The sequence below is a fragment of the Chelonoidis abingdonii genome, unplaced genomic scaffold (genome assembly GCF_003597395.2).
Source record: "Chelonoidis abingdonii isolate Lonesome George unplaced genomic scaffold, CheloAbing_2.0 scaffold0024, whole genome shotgun sequence".
NCBI lineage: Eukaryota > Metazoa > Chordata > Testudines > Testudinidae > Chelonoidis > Chelonoidis abingdonii.
The window spans coordinates 106692-122454 of NW_027424285.1; the positions used below are offsets into that span (position 1 = coordinate 106692).

The window sequence follows — 15763 nt, forward strand, 5'->3', positions numbered from 1 at the left end:
AAGCGTGCGCTCTGGAGGGACCCAGGCGTCCGGGACGGGCTTCCTCCCGCCAGCTAAGGTGGGTGGCATGGCGGGAGGGGAGCTTGGCCTGCTGTGGAGGACCATGGCGTTCCTGTGCCCGTGTAGGGGCGGTGAAGCAGCCTGAGGAGGCCAGCGGAGGGATCCCTGCCCCCCACCTCGCAAGGGGCTGAGGGTACAGGGGGGTTGGGGAGGGTACTTATTTGGGGGGGGCAGTGGGTGTCCGGAGTTGGAGGGTGTTGGGGTGGGAGGGGACCCAGGTGGTCCAAGGGGAATGGAGGCCTCCCCCACCCTTCCCCTTTGGTGCAGGAAGACTATTCTCTCTCGTTCACCGCCAGCCCTGCCCGCGGATGATCCCAACCACCATGTCCCCTTCCCAGCCCCACGCCAGCCAAGGGCCTTCCCTGCCTGGTCCCCTGGCTCCCATGGCGGTCACCTGGGACCGCATTGCCCGGGTTCAACACCCCGGGACTCCCTGTCCTGCCCGCCAGTCTCCCCTCAGAGCCCTCGGACGCTCCCTGCCCGGGTCCCCGCGGCCTGCCCGGCCAGTCCTGGGCCCCCACAGCAGCCCTGAGCCTCCCTGCCCTGGGCCCCACCATGCTGAGAGCCCCCGGGCGGCTCGACCGGCCTGAAGAAGTTGCGCGGGTGGGCGCGGATTGGCGGTGAGGGGTCGGGGGGCCAGGGGGGGAGGGCAGGGGGCCCCAGGCAGACACGGCGCCCGCCAGGCCAGGCGTGATATCGCCCGCGCGAGGCAGGGGGCGCCGCAGGAGCCAGGCGCAGCGCTCGCGGTGACACAGAGAACACGAGCAGGGCCGGCCAGGGCCAGCGCCCAGCCCCGGACCACGGTGGCCAGCAGGGCGAGGGGCAGGCGGCCCCCGCTCCCGGCCATGGCCTCCCCCCCGCAGTGACGCACGGCGACAGCTGAGCCCGGGCGCCGCCCCCAAGGACGCAGCCTGAGGAATGGCCAGAGGTTTATTGACAGACAGCAGGTGGCACAGACAGAATCCCCCCAAACTGCCCTAGTGCGGGGCCCTGGTCCCAGAATAGGGGGGCTGCACCCCACATTCCAGCCAGGCACCCCTGCACCTTCACCCCCGCGTCCCTGCAGGGGATGCCACGCAGGGGACCCCAGATTCCCTCCCCCCCCCGCTGGCCAAGGGACGCCAGGGCAAGCGAGAACAAGTCCTGAAGATGGGGTGGGGGCCTCCAGCCAGGCTCCCCCACAGTTAGGGGGGTAGCGAGATTCCTGCTGGAGGTCCCCCACTACTGAGCCCAGATGCCCCTCTGGGGGGTGCAGGCCCCATCTGGCATGTGCGGGGAAAGGCCCCACGCCACCCCGAGCAGCCAGTCCCTGCCCTGGGACTGGATCAGGCCCCACGCCTCCTAGAGGGACAGGCCCCGCGCCCCATTCCCTGCCCCCTAGCCCCCACCCTGAGCAGCCAGTCCCTGCCCTGGGACTGGATCAGGCCCCGTGCCCCATTCCCTGCCCCCCTGAGCCAGCCAGTCTCTGCCCTGCGGCTGGATCAGGCCCCATGCCCCATTCCCTACCCCCACCCTGAGCTAGCCAGTCCCTGTCCTGGGGCTGGGTCAGAGCCAGCGCCCCCTAGAGGGGTCAGACCCTCCGCCCCATTCCCTGCCCAGTAAATTACACATCAATCCATAATACACATCAAATGTCCCGGGGGGTTTCCGGAAGCCGTGCACCCCAGTGGTTGGGGGGGGAACATTTGATTTCCTCCCCTCACACTGCCCTTGGGGTACTGAGCCAGAGAAAAGCCTCCCCCCACAGGGCAGAGGATTTTTGGGGTGTCTATGCCACAGCAGGACCCAGAGCCCCCCCAGTGCAGTCCCCACAAGTCCAAGCACTGAGAAACAGGGCACCCTGGCTGCGGGGGCGCGCGCTACTGATCCGAGAAGCCGGGGGAGCTTGCGGGGGCCTCCCCAGCCGAAGGGAGGTTTGTGGGGTGCCTGAGATCGTCTTCATAGTATTCAGCCTGGCGGTATTCCCACAGGCGCAGACAGCCGTCCCACTGCCGGGGGGGAGGGAGAGAGAGAGGGGGGGGGTGAAAGCGCCCCCAGGAGCCTGTCGGGGTCCCCCCCGTTGGGCAGAGCACCGCCCCTGCTAGGATCTCCCCTCCACCCTGCCGGGGTCCCCCCCTCGGGCACAGTGCCCCCCCCGCTACGCTCCCCCTTCCTCCCTAACGGGGTCCCCCCCTCGGGCACAGTGCCCCCCCCGCTACGCTCCCCCTTCCTCCCTAACGGGGTCCCCCCCTCGGGCACAGTGCCCCCCCCTGCTATGATCCCCCCTCCACCCTGCCGGGGTCCCCCTCCTCAGGCAGAGCATCCGCCACTGGGTTCCTCCCTCCACCCTGCTGGGGTTCCCCCCTTTGGGCAGAACGTCCCCCCCCACGGTGTCAGCACCCCAGGCAGAACAGCCCCTGTTCCTCCCCCACTCACCGAACTGCTGACGATCTTCTCCTCGTAGGGGTGCCAGCTGACATCACGCACACAGGCCTCGTGATTGGTCAGTTTCTTGATGATCTGCCCACTCAGGAGGTCGTACACTGGGGGCAGAGCAGCAGGAATGAGATTTCCCTCTCCCCAGCCCACTACAGTGGTACATGCCATTTGTCCCCCCCCCTCCCCCGCACATATACAATGAGCCCTCCTGACCTTGCCCTGGTTGGCTGCCCCCACTCCCCATTTCACATAGACTGTTACAGTATCGTCCACTGGATCCCTTCCCCCTACAGCATATAGTGGTACTGCCCAAGTCTCAAACACCCCCTGCCCCGTGTGAAGGAATGGGCCTTCCCAGTCATCCTCCTCCACTTTGAACTCAGTGGTACAGTCCAAAGCCTGGGGACCTCCCCCCCCATGGCACTTCCCCCTGTGCTTTGCCCCACTCCCACCCACCAGTGGCTCCACCACATGTATGTACACTGGTGGCCCTGGCCCATGTCACAGCCCCATCCCCACCCTCCTACGGGCAGGACTTCCTGTTTGGCCCTTGGCTGGTGGGTGGGACTTCCTGTTTCGCTGCCCCTGCCTCACTCACCCACCACCTTGCCGGTGGAGCAGCCGCTGTAGATGTACTGCTGGCCGGTGCTGTGCAGGGGCGAGAAGCGGCAGCGGATCAGCGTGTGCAGCACACCATGGCCCCGATATGTCATCACGGAGCTGTCGCCCGGCAGCTTGGTCTTGCGCCAGGCTGGAGATTGACAGGGTTAGAGCCAGCCCACACTCACACCAGATCCGTCCCCAGGGCGGGACTTCCTGCTTTGCTCCCCCTCCCCAAGGAGGCAGGCTCAAGGCCACCATGCCACCCTTTATGCCACTTCCTGCATCCCCCTTGACCTCTACTCTCTGCCTCCCCTTCCCCCCCATTGTGCTCCACTTCCTGCCCCACCCCACGGTAGCTGAACAGTGCCTTTCCCATGCCTTTCCTGTCCCCCCTTTCCCCAGAACACCACCTGGTGCCCCCACTTCCCGTCCCCTCCTTTGTCCCTCCCCCATCTCATTCCACTTCCCCTCCCTGCTCCCTGCCCTGCTTCCCATTCCATGGCCTCTGCCCCCTCCCTTCTCACCCCACTTCTCACTCCTACATGCCCTCGTGCTGACCTTTCTTGGGCACCTGCTGCCAGCGATAGTCCCAGTTCTGCTGGGTGACAGCCTGGCGCGATGCCTCCAGCCCCTCGCGCCCTGAGAGCCGCCGGATGTCCCACAGCTTGATGGTCTGGTCCTTCGAGTTGGAAATGAAGTAGCGGGCGTCGCCCTGGGGCGGAGGGAGGCAGAGATAGGTCAGCACCCTGCACCCAGCCCTCTCTACCACACGGTGAGATTCAGCCCCCAGGGGTGCTCACCTTGCTGTCGATGAAGGTGATGCCGTCCTGGTGGCCGGCCAGCACGCCCACTGGCTTGGGGTCGTCCTCCCGCATGGTGCGCCGGTCCCACACCTTGCAGATGGCGTCGTCGCCCCCAGAGAAGAGGATGTGGGAGCTGCCATCGGCGAAAGCTACGGCGTTCACGTCATCCTCATGGGACTCAATCTGGGGCGGGGGTGAGGGGTTACACAGCATTGTGGGTAAGCGCCCTGCATGAATATTCCTTGCTCTCTTTGCATTGTGGGTAAGTGTGCTCCCATAATCCTCTCTATCCTATCCAGGGCAGTCCAGCTGCTTTGCATTGTGGGTAAGCCACCTCCCTCTCTCTGCTCTCACTCCAGGGACCCAGTGGGGCCCAACCGCTTTGCATAAACAGATTAGGGAAATACATCCTAGATGGAGCTACTAGAAGGTGGGTGCAGAACTGGTTGGAAGGTCGTTCCCCGAGAGCAGTGATCAGTGTTTCACAGTCATGCTAGATGGGCCTAATGAGTGGGGCCCCACAAGGATCGGTTCTGGGTTTGGTTGTGTTCAATATCTTCATCAAGGATTTCGATAATGGCACAGCAAGTACACTTCTAAAGTCTGTGGGTGATACCAAGCTGGCAGGGGTTGCAAGTGCTCTGGAGGATAGCATTAAAATTCAAAATGATCTGGGCAAACTGGAGAAATGGTCTGAAGTAAATAGGATGAAATTCAATAAGGACGAATGCAAAGTGCTCCACTTAGGAAGGAACGATCAGCTGCACACATACGGAATGGGAAATGACTGCCTGGGAAGGAGGAGCACTGCGGAAAGGGGTCTGGGGGTCCTAGGGGATCAAAAGCTAAATAGGAGTCAACAGCGTGACGCTGTTGCAAAAAAAGCAAACCTCATTCTGGGCTGTATTAGCAGGAGTGTTGTGAGCAAGACACGAGAAGTGATTCCTCTGCTCTGCTCTGCACTGACTAGGCCTCATTGTGTCCAGTTCCGGGAGCCACATTTCAGGAAAGATGTGGACAAATTGGAGAAAGTCCAGAGAAGAGCAACAAAAATGATTCAAGAGCTAGAAAACCTGAACTATGGGGGAAGATTGAACAATTGGGTTTCTTTAGTCTGGAGAAGAGGAGACATGATAACGGTTTTCAAGTACATAAAAAGTTGTTACAAGGAGGAGAGAGAAAGATTGTTCTTAACCTCTGAAGACAGAACAAGAAACAATGGGCCTCAATTGCAGCAAGGGAGGTTTAGGTTGGACATTAGGAAAAACTTCCTACGTGTCAGGGTGGTTAGGCACTGGAATAAATTGCCCAGGGAGGCTGTGGAATCTCCATCATTGGGGATTTTTAAGAGCAGGTTAGACAAACACCTGTCAGGGATGGTCTAGATAATGCTTAGTCCTGCCATGAGTGCAGGGGACTGGATGAGATGACCTCTCGAGGTCCCTTCCAGTTCGATGATTCTAGGATTCTGGGTAAGTGCACTCCCATAATCCTCTTTGTCCTCCCAAAGGCTCCCAGGGCAGCCCAGCACCTTTGAAGAGAGGATTCTGGGAGGGGGCTTATCTGTGGGTCCTCTCAAGGGCAGTCCAGCAGCTTTGCATTGTGGGTAAGCCCCCTCCCAGAATCTTCTCTGCTCTTGCTCAAAAGGGCCTAGCTGCTTGGCCCTGTGGCATTAGCTCTTTGAAGATCATTTCTCTGCTCTGCTTCTCTCCTAAGGGCTGGCACTCAGCTAAAGAGGCAAAAGGGGACAGGTCAGCAGGGCTGGGGACGCTGCTGCCGGTCTGGGGGTGAGCACTTCTGCGATCACTCCGCAGTACAGAAGCGTGTGGAAACAGGGAAGAGATGGGAGCTCCGGGATGCCTCTGTTGCTGGAGTTAACATTGGAAGATCAAACTGAAAGGGCCGCGGGCTGAAAGATTTCACAGCCGCTCAGGGGAGAGCAAAGGGAACAAAGAGCCGAACACCTGCGGGAGCTGTGTCACCCCCGCCCTCGATGGTGCGTTTTAGTCAAACAGCACAGCCGGCCACTCCTGAAGAAAGGGCAGCTGGGCTGGGGCCACTTGGCTTGAAACTGGGATTTCTGGCGAGCCAAAATCCCGGAAGCTGGCACCCAGCCGGTTTACTGCGGCCTTGGCCTCTAACGGGAGGCGTAGCTTAGCAGGAAACAAAAAGATGCAGCTGAACTTTAGCAGGAATTATGGAGAGCAGATTCCAGAGTCTGAGGTGAAACTCACAAGCCTGGTTTGCCCACCATGACGTGGCGATCCGACGCCATGGGACTCCCACTCTTCTGCATCTCAGCTGGGGTTGGGTTTCCCGGGGAACTCCAAAGAGGCACCCAGGGGCCATAAAGAGGCGCAACGAATTGCTAGGATCAGCCAGCGCCCGGCACAGCCTCTGAACAGGGGACAGAGCATTTGGGAGGAATCTTACAGGGGGGCCAGGCTTTCAAGCTAAATGTACTACTCTTGAAAGGACTGTCCAGTCAGAGTGAAAGCAGGAGACAAAGTTTTTACTGCTTTGTAACTTCAGCGCCACCATAGAAGGTGCTGAGAACAAGGCAAACGAGCCCAATCTGAGCTCGGATCGAGGAGAGGAATTCAGACTTCAGTCATATGCAGGTCGAAGATCAACTGCATTACGTGACGGCAGCAGCCACTGAACTCTGAACCCTTCCAACCATGGCTGGGGAAGGAGCAGGATGGTTTGGGAGCTGCCAATTCAAACGCTGTGACCTTCGCACCGGCGGCTGGAAGGCATCAGTGTCAAAACGAGAACATGGGGTCTGAAAGCTGTAGTGGACAAAGGTGAAATCGCCAGAAAGAGCCGCTGACACTCGCAGCTAGAGAGAAAAAGACGTCCAGCGGTGACGACATCTGAGCACCTACTTAGTGTCTAAACCAATTACCGGACTGGTGAACGCATCCCCGGGATGTCCTTATGTCTGTCACACGCCACAGACTTTTTTCTGTGCTTTCTTTGAAGCTAAAAATGCAGAATCTGTGACGTCAAAAACTTTTTGCTAATTTGAGCAGGTTTCACCAGATTCTTTGGGTTAGGAGGGAAAAAAAAAAAGCAAGTGCGAGAACCTCTCCCCCAAATCGAAACGTTGTGTGTCTCCATTTCCCAACTTTCTGCTCAGTCTCCTTTCATTTGATTAAAACCAAATGTTTTTGAACGGTGAGCAGTAAAACAACCCCTCTTGGTTGGGTCAAAATGTTTCACTCCACCCGGAACTAATTCTTTTCTGAGTTGATCCATCAAAAGGTTTGGATTTTAGGCCAATCCGAAGGAAAAAAATGCATTTTGGAATCGCCAGGGAAGCACAGAAATCCATTATTTGCACTGCTCCACCCTCTCCATCCAGGGGTTATTTCACCTCTGAATATGCACTGGTGCGACCGTGGCTGGAATGCTACGCCCAGGGTTCAGGGAAGAGCTATGGGAACGATTCAAGGTTTGGGAAACCTGCCTTCGAGGGATAAGCCAAACCAATTAAGCTTCTGGAGTCTGACAGAGAAGGCTACGGGCTGACTCGATCACAGTCTATACAAGTTCCTATGTGGGGAACAAATATTTGCTAAGAGGCGCTGCACTCTAGCAGGCAAAACTGTGACAAGACCCAGGGGCTGGATGCTGAAGCTAGACAAGTTCAGACCAGAAATAAGGTGTAAATGTTTAACCATGAGAATAACTAACCATTGGAACCACTTATGAAGGGGCATGGTGGACTCTCTGTCACTGGGGATTTTAAAATCAAGAGCGCTGCTCTAGGAATCACTGGGGAGGCGGTGGTCTATGAGCCGCAGTATCTAGGTCAGACAAGATGAGCACGCCGGTCCCTTCTGCCCGTGGGATCCAGGGTTTTTTAGTTTCACACAAAGCCCTGGCATAGCTGAGACGGCGCTTACGAGCCAGCGGGACTCCCGGGTGCGTGGGAGGAAGCGACGGACCATCGTACCACGCCAGTCCCGGTTCCGAGGGGAGAACGTAGCACTTGCAAAGGCTTGGAAGTCAACCGAAGAGGTCAAAGGGGACAGGTCTGGGGCGCCGGGGTAGGAGCAGAATTCAGGGGGCTCAGCAGCAGGCACGTGGCAAGCTGCAGCTGCTCAGTTTGGCATATACAGTTTAATAAAACTCCAGGTTTTAGAAGTGTTCTGGGGCTGGGAGCGTCTGTGCAAAGAATCCGCTCTGCTGTCACCAAGGGGCTCCCACTGCACCCACACAGCGTTGTGGGTAAGTACCCTCCCAGAACCCTCCCTGCCCCCAGTGTGTCTGCCTGCCCCCCAGCAGGGGAGGTACCTTGAGGGTCCGTTTATTCTGCTCCCGGTCGAATACGTAGACGCACCCGTCGTTAGCCCTGGGGAGGGGAAACTGAGGCATCAGGCAGCGAGGCTGGAGGTGGAGCAGGCTCTGAGGGTACAGAGGGTGACCCTGCCCCCCTGGTGGAGAGGTATGAGCCTGAGGGGTGCCTAGCTGGTCTAACCCGGCTCATTGAGGCTCACCTTGCTATGCATTGTGGGTAAGAGCCACAGCGCATGGCTAGGTGGTCAACTGCTGTCCCAGAATCCTCTCCACTCTTGCCCATGGGCCTTTTAGAAAGGAGTGGGAGGGACTCCCAGAAGTCCATTGTGTGCAGTGGCCCTCCCACCATGCATTATGGGTAAGGGCTGTCCCAGAATCATCTCTGCTCTTGCCACATGACCGGATTGGAAATGCAGGAGCCCACCTGGGCTGCTCTTGGCTTTGGGGGTGCCCTTGTGACTTACCCGCCAAGCACCTCCCGCCCATCGGAGGAGACTGTGAGGGAGAAGACAGCGAACCGGCGCTCGTCTGGTCTGTGATGAGGAAAGAGACACTGAAATCCTGCGGCTGGGGGAGAGGGGGGTGGTCCTCAGAGTCCATGAATCTATGGGTCCCCCTGCTCTTCCCCTTCCTTCATGCCTCTGGGGAGAATGGGATGGGCATGCACTGCCCCCCGATGTGCTCATCTGAAGCTTATACCCAGCCTCCACTCTCATGCTTCAGGGCTGCAGCCTGCAGGGGTCAGGAAGCAATCGTGATGGACATCTGGCCAGTTCCATTTTGGGTATTCCCTCCCCTCCATCTTCCCCTGAGGCACAAGAGATCAGCCACAGCAGGAGGTGGGACTCTAGAGGGAGTGGGCCAGGGACCTGAGGGGGCTCAGGGAATCTTTTCCCTCCATGCCTGGCTGGTGGCTCTTTCTCCCATGCTCTGGGTCTAACTGATCCTCCTATCTGGGGGTCTGGGAGGGGTCTCGCCCCAGGGCAGATTGGCAGGGACCTAGGGTTGGGGAGGTGGAGGTGGGGAGAAGAGTTTCTCCCTCTGCAAGGTGTGGCATACATCGCCGGCCAGGCAATCCCCCCCACCCAGACCACCATGACCAATAGCCCCTTTAATCCCCCCATATCATGAAAGGTGACCCCTCCAGCCCCTCATATCATGGCACACCCACCCCCCCATTACCTCAGATCCAGTGCCGTGTGGACGTTTCCGTCGCCATAGATGTTACAGATGTGAACTGGGTGGGGGGGGGGGGGAAGGAGGGAGGGAGAGAGACACTGGTCAGTGCTTCCTGCCTGGGGGCAAGGCTAAGGCAGACTTCGCCCCCAGTCCCTACTCACTGTAGTCGGACCAGCTGGAGTAGAGGAAGTGGCCTCCGTCGGGGGTGAAGGTGACGTCCAGGACGCTCCAGCCCACGTCCCGTGCCCGGATGCTCTTGAACTTCTGGAAGCCTCCGTAGCGGCAGTCGTACAGGCGGATCGTCTGGTCTGGGAGGGGGGCAGGGAGAGAAGGGAGGGTTTAGGAGGGAGGATGCTAGGATGGCCCATACCCACAATGCAAAGCGGGAAGGGGCAGTGCTGAGTGTCTACCACACATCGCAGGACAGAATGGTTTCTGGGAAGACTACTCACAATACAAAGGGATAAGCACCCTCCCAGAATCCTCTCTGCTTGCGCCCAGGGTGGCCCAGCCACTGTGCACTGTGGGAAATGCCCTCCCAGAATCCTCTTTGCTTGCCCAAGAGCTACCCACAATGCAAAGCAGCTGAGCTGTATAGGGAAGGACCCTCAGATGGAACCAGAGAGGATTCTGGTAGAGTGGTTACACACAATGCACAAGGGCATGACCCTGACCCACAATGCCAAGTGAGTGGGTGGCACTGGAAGCCGGTACTACCCCCTTCTGAAAGGCAGAAGGAGAGAAAATTCTGGGATGTTGTTTTCCCACAAGGCCAAGCAGACGGGCAGCAATGGGAGTCCTGTGGCTAGAGCAGAGGGGATTGTGGGTAAGCTGATAAACTGCCCCAAGTGCACCCCCCTCCCATACCTTGACAGGCGGACAAGAAGAGCTGTCCATCCCTGGAGTAGACGCCACAGAAGGCCTTCTGGGAGTAGGAGTCGGTGAACACCAGCTGGTTGGGCAGAAAGCTGGGGAGGTGCAGAGAGCACCGGGTCAGTGGGGAGTCTCCTGCCTGTGCCCCCCACCCACCCCACTCCACTGATACTCACTGGGACATCACACGGGAGCGCTCACCCGGGGAAAAGCTACTGTTGTGGCACAAGCCCCACTCTCTCTGCAGGGGGAACAGAGTGGGTGTGAGAACCCCAGAGTCCCTGTGTCTAACCCACCAGACCCCACTCCTCTTCAGCCCCAGGGCTCCCCTGCAGGAGGGGCCATGTACCTGGCGGAGGAGGTGGGGGATGCTGCGGTCAGCTCGTCTGGAGCCCAGCATCCCATTCGCCAGCTGGATCTGGGTTTTGATCTCATTACTTTCCACATCCCGTGTGTCAGGCGTGGAATCCACTGGGGGGGGGGGGGGGGGGCAGAGAGATGTACCAGATATAAATAGCAGCAGAGAATAGAACCCAGGAGTCCTGGCTCCCAGCCGCTTCCTTGCTCTAACCACTAGCCGCATTCCCATCCCAGAACCAGGGATAAAACCCAGTCCCCCCGCTCTAACCACTAGCTCCTGCTCCCCTCCCAGGGCTGAGGACAGAACCCAGAAGCCCTGGGTCCCAGCCCTCCCGTTCTAACCACTAGACCCCAGTCCCCTCCCAGATCTGGGGGCCGAACCCCAGCATCCTGGTCTGTACCTGGGGGGTTGTAACGGTCTCCCATCCGCCCCTCCCAGGCGCTGTCGTTGTCATCGTCCGAATCGGACAGTGTCTGGACCACCCGGACACTGGCTGCGCCTCCGCCCTGCACCAACCGAATCTGACCTCTGCGGGGTGCAGAAACCAGAGCTCATTCATCAGCTCAACCTCCCCTTCCCCAAACCCTAGCCCAGGAGGTTGCTGGCATCACGGAAGGATAGAACCCAGGAGTCCGGGGTACACCATCTAGAAACTTGCATCAGTGTCCTGGTGTGAAGGATTTGTTGATTCTTAGGCTAGAAGGAAGCCATGTGATCATCTGGGTCAAATCCTCTCGGCTCCTGCGTGATATTCTCCCAGCACTGTAGCTTTAGGGGCACAGAGTCTCCCTGGGAGCTCGGGGTCACCTGATGAGCCACTATTTAATTCCAGTCCCAAAGAGGTTAGATCGGTTAGATCCCCTTTCCTCGCCTGCCCCCCACGTGCTGATGGTTCCAACTGGATTTTCTGCTTGCATCTCACGGGATCCCGCAGGGACGAGGTCTGCCAGGGCCAGTCAGGAAGCGACTGAGGTCGCTTTCTTCCACTGATGCGATCCGGCAGCAGAGTCGTCATTGCATTTACACTGCACCCTGTCTTGTGGTTCCACTTGGGAGGGGAAGGGAGACGCCCCATAGCCCACTCCCTCTGCCAGCTGAGGCCAGATCGGAGCCAGCACCACACTGTGGCAGATGTAGGGTTGCCAACCCTCCCAGATTGGCCAGGAGTCTCCCGGGATCAGCCTCCATCTCCCAGAGGCTACTGAACCCCACCCGGGAAATTTTAGGCCACTAAAAGTCGAGTCGCGCAGCGAGGCTAAGGCAGGTCCCCTGCCTGCCCTGGAAGCAGCTGGCACCTCCAGCTCCTAGGTGCAAGGGAAGCCAGGGAGTCTCTGTGCACTGCCTCCACCCTGAGTGCCGGCTCCACAGCTCCCATTGGCCAGGAACCACAGCCAATGGGAGCTGCGGGAGCTGTGCCTGCAGGCAGAGGCAGCGCGCAGAGCCACCTGTCTGCCTCCGAGCCCGGGAGCTGGACATGCCCACACTTCCAAGAACCGCCCCCCTGAAATAAGCGCTGCCCAGAGCCTGCACCCCAAGCCTTTTCCTGCACCCCAACCCCCTGCCCCAGCCCTGAGCCCCCCCTGCACCCAAACTCCCTCCCAGAGCCAGCTCCCTGCATCCCATCCTGCACCCCACACCTCTACCCTTCCCAGGCTGAACCCGGAGCCCACACTCCGAACCCCTTGGCCCCATTCCCCAGCCCACACTCAAGCCCCTGCCCCAGCCCTGAGCCCCCCCTGCACCCAAACTCCCTCCCAGAGCTTGCAACCCAACCCCCTCCTGCATCCCAATTCCCTGCGCCAGCCCTGTGAAACTGAATAAGGGTGGGGGAGAGCGGAGAATGAAGTGAGCAAGAGGTGTGGCCTCAGGGAAGGGGCGGGGCAAGGAAGTTTTGCAGTTAGACGGTTGGCAACTCTAGGCAGACGGAAGGACTCTGTGTGCAGCACATAGGGGAGTAGGCAATGAAGTAAATTACCTGCGCAGTAGATATGCCAGCACTTGGGCCAGATCCACATCTTCGTCCCCTTCCTCCTCTTCCTCACTCCGAAGGAGCCTGGAGCCCCTCGGGGGCCTGCCGTCCTGGGGGTCCCGGCCCCCAGAGCTGGCACTGCTGCTGCTACGGGAACCCATACTTATGGCATTGTTTGGAACTAGGCTCAGGGGTCTGGTGTGTTGGCTCCTCTCCCACTCCCCCTGCAGCCAATCAGGAACAAGAAGCTCCCTGAAAGGAAAACCTTTAGCCACTAATCAGAGGCCTTCAGAAACTGTACTGCCTCCACTCAATACACTTCAACAACCTACCAATCAGAGCCCTTTATACTCACAGGACAGTACCGTCCTCCTTAATATACCACAGCCACCCACCAATCACAACGCTTTATACTCAGGGGACAGTCCCGTTCTCCTCAATATACCACAGCCACCCACCAATCGCAGCGCTTTATACTCAGGGGACAGTACCATCCTCCTCAATATACCACAACCACCCACCAATCACAGCGCTTTATACTCAGGGGACAGTCCCGTTCTCCTCAATATACCACAGCCACCCACCAATCACAGCGCTTTATACTCAGGGGACAGTCCCGTTCTCCTCAATATACCACAGCCACCCACCAATCACAGCGCTTTATACTCAGGGGACAGTCCCGTTCTCCTCAATATACCACAGCCACCCACCAATCACAGCGCTTTATACTCAGGGGACAGTCCCGTTCTCCTCAATATACCACAGCCACCCACCAATCACAGCCCTTAATACTCAGGGAGCAGTATTGTCCTCCTCATATACCACAGCTACCAACCACTCACAGCCCTTCAGACTCGGGGGCCATTGTGCTACATTCAGCAGCTGCCCACCAATCAGATCGGTACATTCACCGTCCCCTCCCTTCCCCACCAATCAGAGGAGGCTGTGCTCAGGGGACACACTTGCTCCCCTCAATATAGCACAGGAACCCACCAATGACACCTTAGCAGCCATCCCCCAATCAGAGCGCCTTATACTCAGGGGCACTCTTGCTCCCTCAGCGTGTCACCCACCAATCACAGGGGCCTGCTGACTGCACAACCAACCACAGCCCCGATTCTTGCTCCCTCTCATATGCCAGCCTCTAATCCACTAATCAGCTCCTTCGACCCCCTGCACCAACCAGGGCGCCTCTTACTCACGAGCGCCTCCCACCAATCAGAGCGCCCTATATTCCCCCAGGCCCACCAATCAGAACGTCCCATACTTGGGGGACCCTCTTGCTACCCCAGCCCACAGCCCAACTCCCTCCCCCCCCTCACCAATCAGAACCCACCTTACTCCCCAGCAGGCTCCTCCCCCTCCCCTGCGGCCCGGCCGTGGCCAATCAGAAGCCACTCCAAACTCCCCCCTTCCCCGAACCGCGAGACCTTCCTCACCCTCCAGCGCTCGCAGCGCGAAGCCTTGTTTACACCTTTAGCGCTGTAGTCGCTTCTAACGGAAGACGAGAGGGGAGGGGGCAAGCGCGGCGCACGCTGATTGGCTCCTCCTCTCAACATCAGTAGGTTAGAGGGCGTTGTAGAAAATTCGGACACGTTGATTGGCCCGCTACCTTCGCGACAGTTCGCTGATTGGGTTGAGAGTGACAGCTTTGGAAGAGGCGGGGCTATGGTGAAGGTCGGGCTCTCTGATTGGACAGTTGCAATACGACTGACGCACGAAACGGGGAGGTGGGACAGTGGGGACTTGGTTGGCATGGAGTGATTGGGCCTAATAATTGCCCCTTTAAAGAAGGCGTCGACTCTCCTGATTGGACATTAAAAAAGATTGACAGGCTACGTGTAGGCAGGCTCCCGAGGGTCACTGAATCTCTGATTTGACCAGGGCCTGGTCGAGACCATAGACTGGGAGGCGAGCAGTGAGCGCGAGCCAGCTCCCTGATTGGACAATGGATCGATGATTGACGGGACAGGAAGGCGGGCCTGAGAGGATCCTGGCTCCCCGCATAGACGATGTTTTACGACCGACGGTCACCAGGGGGGCTCCGGAGCTCCTGATTGGCTGGGGGAAGCTTATACCCGCCCCCTAGCGCGCCTGGCCCGCCCCCTCTCGCTTCACTTGTTACCCGCCCCCGAAACTGATCGCTATCCAGTTACCCATAATCCCTTGCCTGGAAGGGGGCGATTGCCAGGTTACCCACAATCCCCTGCTCAGGGACCGATCTTTACCCAGTTACCCATAATCCCTTGCCTGGGGGGGCAATTGCCTGGTGTGATGAAGTGGGAATGTCTTCTGTGAATACTGTGCAGGTGCCTCAGTTTCCCCTCTGCAGTTCATCAGTCTCTAGATGGGGGGCAGGGGGTGTGATTGGTGCAGAGCCCTGGGGGGCGGGTGTGATGGGGTCTCCTGGGCCCCTCCCCGGCAAGGTGCCCAGTGACGGGGCTGGAGAACAAGGGGTCAGGTGGCTCCTGGCCCGGGAAAGGGGCAAAGGCAGAGGGGGGGCTGGAGAGTGTCAGTTTGGAGCTGGCTGGGGAAATGAGGGGGCCCCAGAACCGGGGTCCGGCCTCCCTGGCCCCAGGACGGACCTGACTTAGGGGTCCGGAGTCGGTGCCTACAAGCTCTGTCCTACGCCGGGTTCCTGCCGCCGGCTGCGGAGTCGGGGGGCAGGACCCCCCGGGGGGACGGGGACGCTGGATGCTCCGGGGTCAGGCCCGGGAAGGGGGAAGCTCCGGAGCCAGGCTGCTCCGAGAGGAGAATCCCCCAAGTCCCGGCTGGCTGCGTGGGGAGCAGCTCCTGAGCCTCCCCCGGGGACTGCGGGACACCGCCTCACCCCAACCCTCTGCCCTAGCCCTGAACCCCCTCAACCCCCTCACCCCAACCCTGAGCCCCCTTACACCTCACACCCCTCATCCCCAGCCAGAGCACTCACCCCCCCCGCATGCCAGCCCTGAGCCCCCTCCTGCACCCTGAACTCCTCATCCCCAGCCCCACCCTGCAGCCCTCACCCCCACACCCCACCGCCCTGGCCCAGAGCTCCTCCCACACCCCAGAGCCCCAGCCAGAGCCCTCACACTTTTACATCATTTGAAAATATATATATTGGCTTCCAAGACAGGAATCTGGGGGCAGGATTTGGACCCATTCTGAGCACCACCAAAAATTATACAGATCTACCCCCCCTGTACCCAGCCC

The 15763-nt window shown here is 59.2% G+C and overlaps 1 protein-coding gene across 1 annotated transcript; it reads right to left on the minus strand.

Moving 5' to 3' along the window:
* Nucleotides 1-976: 976 nt before the first annotated feature.
* DCAF11 (DDB1 and CUL4 associated factor 11) lies at nt 977-14112 on the minus strand. The gene is made up of 15 exons (XM_032804706.2): nt 14011-14112; nt 12578-12823; nt 11003-11130; nt 10591-10712; nt 10418-10482; nt 10236-10336; nt 9530-9676; nt 9372-9426; nt 8654-8722; nt 8187-8244; nt 3882-4067; nt 3640-3793; nt 3077-3229; nt 2476-2582; nt 977-2048 (listed from the first exon to the last, which is right to left on the minus strand). The coding sequence occupies exons 2-15, from the start codon at nt 12730-12732 to the stop codon at nt 1920-1922; spliced, it is 1629 nt and encodes a 542-aa protein (XP_032660597.1). The 5' UTR covers nt 12733-12823; nt 14011-14112; the 3' UTR covers nt 977-1919.
* Nucleotides 14113-15763: the final 1651 nt, after the last annotated feature.